This window comes from Sorghum bicolor, chromosome 1 (genome assembly GCF_000003195.3).
Source record: "Sorghum bicolor cultivar BTx623 chromosome 1, Sorghum_bicolor_NCBIv3, whole genome shotgun sequence".
Lineage (NCBI taxonomy): Eukaryota > Viridiplantae > Streptophyta > Magnoliopsida > Poales > Poaceae > Sorghum > Sorghum bicolor.
The window spans coordinates 31,032,453-31,037,640 of record NC_012870.2 but is presented as its reverse complement, the minus strand read 5'-3'; the positions used below and the strand labels follow the sequence as shown (position 1 = coordinate 31,037,640).

The window sequence follows — 5,188 nt, the reverse complement described above, 5'->3', positions numbered from 1 at the left end:
TTAAGACCTGTGGCCTTTAGACCAGTCTTAATAGGTTATCGTTTATTTAATGGATAAGAGGATAATACACGTAAGCTATCTCTCTTTCATACACAGCGTATCAGCTAAATAGTCGATCTGGTCATTTGTACACATAAGATGTATTGTATTTGTTTAATATATTTTATAACTTATCTTTTTGCATCATTACCTAGTTAATTTCCTTTATTTCAATGGCTTCTCAAGACCATACATGTCGAAACTGTCTGGCAATAACCGTCAGGTTCCATAATTTTACTTGTGTACTTCTACCATGTCAATTTCAGGTCAAATTAACTTGCACGCCCCAGAATCAATTCATCAAGCTCGGGCGTTTGTGGCTCAGGAGGTCTAGGACTTCAGCTCCTGCACTCCCTCTGAAAGCCCTCGAGATTGTTGGTGCGAGATACCAATTTTTACACCAACGGGACCAAAGACTAAACATTTGATTCTTTTTTTTTGGTAAGAAACATATTTCATTGTTCTGCTTATTTAGTAGTGAAAACTTGGGGGCCTATTGAATCCCATGGTCTAAAGTTTAGTAGCTAGACTTTAGATCATTTTAACTTGGCTCCAAACAGGTGGTCTAAAGTTGTGTCTAAAATTGAGCCAACCTCACAACAAGATCATTAGTTGAATAGACAGTGAGGCAAAGTGGTCTAAAGTTTAGCCCATAATTAATTTTAGCTAACAAACTTAAACCATGAGATCCAAACAGGGCATTTCAGTTAATTATTATGAAACACCTGTTAATGACAACAATGTTTTAATCTCCCTATTTTGATAAAAAAAGAAAAGTTAGCAATAGATCACACAATGGATATATAACTGCATGATGCCACATTATTATTAGTCTCCATAACCGGTCCTTGTTCATTATTATATAGCACACAAAAGCATTGACAGAGATGCAAAAGTTATGGCCCTGGCAGCAGTTAAACTCCAAAAGCTGCACTTTATACTAAAAAAACAGAAAAACCATCTTAGAGCTTTCCTGGAGGTGCTTTTAGAAAAACTACAACTCTTCAAAACAGGGCCAAGAATTCTTAGGAGGTGATCCTAAGAATTCTGGGACAGGCACGGGATTATTATTGTATTATCATAATGGAGATGTATATATGGCATGCATGCCAGCACTCCTTCCCAACGGGGGGAAGGGTTTCAGAGCCTGAGCCACGAGGCATCATCAGGCGCGTCTTCCGCGGGGTTGTTGCCGGTGCCAGCGGAGTCTCTCTTCTTCCACGGCAAAGCATCCTCATTGTGGTCACCGTCGTCGTCAGTGCCGGCGATCCTGCGAGTAATAACACACGTGCAGTATCATCCAGTGCTCTATCCAAAATTCCAAATAAAATTATTGATAAGACACATCCTCCCATAGATATATATAGTGGATGTCAGTTTTAGAGTGCTTGTGATCTCTTCTCACCTGTTCTTCCTCTTCCTAAGGAACCTCTGTAGCGTCAGCTTCCTTGCGATGGGCGGCATGCCTGCCCCTGCATCCGCTGGCTCATCGCTGGTCTCCGCCTTTCCTGGCACGGCGGTCATCATCACCCCTTTCTCCGGCGCCTTCCCGGTCACAGAATCTGCCATCTGCAAGAACCCCTTCTCCGGCGCCTTCCCGGTCACAGAACCTGCCATCTGCAGGAGGTCCTTGGCTCTGTCTGCCGGGAAGTTGTGGAACGTGGCCACCTGTCCCTTGTAGAAGATGGTCAGGGTGGCCTTGGTCTCCTCTGGCCTGCAATGCAACAAACCCGACCGAGATCGAGAAATTAAACCGGGCCAGGCAGCAGATGCAGATCAATCAATCGAGCTCACCTGATGACCTCCGTGCCAGTGCCGGCGGGGAACAGCGACAAGGTCGTAGCGCCGGTGTCCCAGGAACCCGCCGGCCCCGTCGCTACAGGGACCGGGGTCAGTTGCAGTGGCCTCTGGAACGAGGAGGACCCGACGACGAGGTCACCCATCCGCAGCTGCCTGTGGTTCTGCTCCATCATGAACTGCCGCAGGCGAGCGCACGTAATGCCGAACCTGTTGTTCCTAGACCCAGAGGCGGCCATCTCCTCCCCGTACGTCTACGTCCTTCCTCGATAGCTTGGCCGGATCACTGGTGGCCGGTGGTGCTGGTGCGTCGGCCTCTCCCTCTCTTTCTCTCTCTCTCTCTCTCTCTCTCTCTCTCTCTGTGCAGTCTCTCTCTTGCGTTGCGTGGGCGGGCTGCTGCTATTATAGCCGCGAGGCCCGGGCAGCCTTCGTTTGTTTGTGCGTCTGGGCGAGGGAGGGATCGAGCACGTGAAATGCGAGGCCCTGCTAGCGGAGGGCCGACGCGAGCGCGAGGGAGGACCCCGGCTAGAGCCACAGCCACTGATGTACACACACTGCGCGCGCTATCTATTTCTATCCCTCCTTTTGCACTGTGGGTTATTTTGCATGCATTCATTTACTTTGCTTGCCTCTCTAATATCATCTATCTAATTTTGGACTAGTTTTACCCGGTACCTAATCTGATGCGTTGTGTTATTTTTAGGGACAAGAGTGGACTTAGATGATTATAGAAATAACTTCCGCCTTTTCTCATAATATGATCTGACGGTGAAAATCATTTGCACAATAGTTTGTTATACCAACCGTTGGTGAAGATATATACTTGCACTTTTATTATCTTTGTAGAAGGCCTGTCTGGTGAATGATTCAAAATAATAAAGTGGATTTGAGCTAAAAATGATGGGAAAATCACAAGCCAAAAACAACGTGAAAAAGACAAGGAAGGATGAAGTTAGTCACCTCCAAGCACGAAGAGACGATGACGGAGTCGAAGAAGATCAACGATAGACGTCGGAGATGAAGAACAAGAAAGAAGAACAAAATGCAAGCTCTAAAAACAACAATGGTGCTCTCTGGTTTCAAATGATCCCCCAGACAGAGGGGAGGAGGTAGTCGCGGCCTATAAACTAGACCTTTAACACCGGTTCAAGGCACAAATCGATGCTAAAGGGTCACCTTTAACACCGGTTTGTGTCACGAACCGGTGCTAAAGGGTTTGGCTCTGCCCATGGAACTGACCAACCGGTGCTAAAGGGAACCCTTTAGCACCGGTTGGTAACAAGAACCGGTGCTAAAGGGTCCCTGCCCCAACAACACTTGTCAGTAGCCGTTGGGCAGGCCCCTTTAGCACCGGCCCATGTTACAAACCGGTGCTAAAGAAGTCTTTAGCCCGGGGCTACAAAAATGTTGAGGCTTTTGACGATTTTGGGCATCGACCAATGCCTCATTCTGTAGTAGTGTTAGCCCGTGAACGGCCTCAGAGTATAAGATGGTAGCAGGTCCGGTAATAAGTTGGGGATGGAGTAACTACCCACCCACCACAAAATTGTCAACCAGGTGAAATTTAATACTTGCACCCATACCTATGGGTAAGATTTTGTGTCCGCATCGGGTACAATACCTATGGATACCATCACCCATGAGTTAGATTATCACTAGAATAGATAGAATTATTTATACTTTTAGCATTAATGAGTGATGCAACGTACCCACACCCATGGTTGAAATTTTATACTAGGCCTACACCCGTCGTGTATAATATCCATGGATAGGATTGCTATCGTTATTAGAATATGTTATGAGAAACCCTAATAGCCTCCACTTCCACTCAACCTCATCCCAGCTCTCGATTGCACCTCTCTCTCTCTCTCTTATGTCCTATTCCTCCTACTACTCCTCCTTGCCCTCTTCCCGATGGATGTATGGGAAGGGAGCCATAATCCCTCTAGCAGTAGTAGACAAGCTAGTGTGCTCGGTCGGTGTTCACAGTGCTCATTGCTATCAATAGTATTTTTATAACTTATTGTTTGGTTGTTCTTGATGAATAAAATACCCCAATGTGTATACTTCCTTAGTCGACTAGAGGAACTAAATCAACATAACCCCCCTCCCCCGCCACCTCTTTTCACATGGATCCACAAACATATGAGAGAGAACATTGTCCTCATTAGGGTGCCTTAGTGTAACATATATTGTTTACTAATGCATGCTTGACCTAGATAGAAGATCAAGAGAGACAATGAGTATGTTAGAGTTATGTTGCACAACTAATATTGTACTCTCAAAGTCATTGGGAAAATATGTTACTAAAATATAAAAATGTTTCTTTTTTCTTAAATTATGTAGTGGTCTACTCTCATTGTATTTGGAGGGACTTGTTTGTTGCCTAGAAGGTCGAACTCATTAGAAGAAAGGACAACCTAGCCTAGCTAATAAGTAGAGTAAGTACTAAAGGCTAATGGATACTATGGGTATCTTCTCAAAGAATAGTATAGACAAGCTACAATTGAAGTAGGATGATATGGCAACATCAACCACTAAAGTTCAAGAGGCAAATACATGCAATATAGTGTGAAATAAGAATATTGAAATTTAAAGATGTCAAGAGACAAAGCAAATAGTTCATCTTGATACCACTTGTAGGCACAAACAGGAGCAAGTTGTTTCGAACCATGCACCAAAGTAAGCTCCAAAGATTCTTATAAGGTCGCAATATGAATCCACATGCTCTATGAGGAGGAAAATAAACATTTCTTTCCAAGTTAATGTCAGGAGCTCGGCCAATCTATTTCTATATAGTGATAGTTTGAAACTTCAACAAAATTTTAATTAGGTCCACTATGGAAAATAATAAGTATAAATTCCCACCTTACATCACCTCTCACCACAAGTTTATACTGTGATATATATAGGAAGTTTCATCAATCTAAAAAATAATGTGGTTGTTGCTACTTCACCCCCTTCCTTCTCGCTACTCGCCCTTCCTAATTTGCCATGTAGCAATTCAAGCTCCAATAGATACCTCTTCCCATCATGCTAAATTGAATTTTGAATTACTAATATTATTAATTTCTCCATGTTTAGCAAATATTTGCTACTTACCTATCTATAGATGGTAAATAGCTAGGTTATGCGTATAAATCTAAGTTGACCAAAGTGAAAAAATTAATCGAGCTCAATGAGATACCTATGGGCCACCACAATATGCTATGGTTTGGTTTCCCATGAAGGGAGCCAGTTAAGTACGACAGAATTTTGTCGATCTCAAGTTGTCGTAAAAGAGTCCAATTGCAAAAGTGGGCTTCATGAATCCCCACAAGCCATGCCCATAAGAAATGTCGAGATGTGTATC

The 5,188-nt window shown here is 43.7% G+C and overlaps 1 protein-coding gene across 1 annotated transcript; it reads right to left on the bottom strand.

Annotated features, from left to right (window-relative positions):
• On the bottom strand, nucleotides 836-2,224 carry LOC8062785 (protein TIFY 11c). Its single transcript, XM_002464640.2, has 3 exons — nucleotides 1,834-2,224; nucleotides 1,445-1,753; nucleotides 836-1,309 (listed from the first exon to the last, which is right to left on the bottom strand). Exons 1-3 carry the CDS (start codon nucleotides 2,073-2,075, stop codon nucleotides 1,180-1,182), a joined length of 681 nt encoding a protein of 226 aa, XP_002464685.1. The 5' UTR covers nucleotides 2,076-2,224; the 3' UTR covers nucleotides 836-1,179.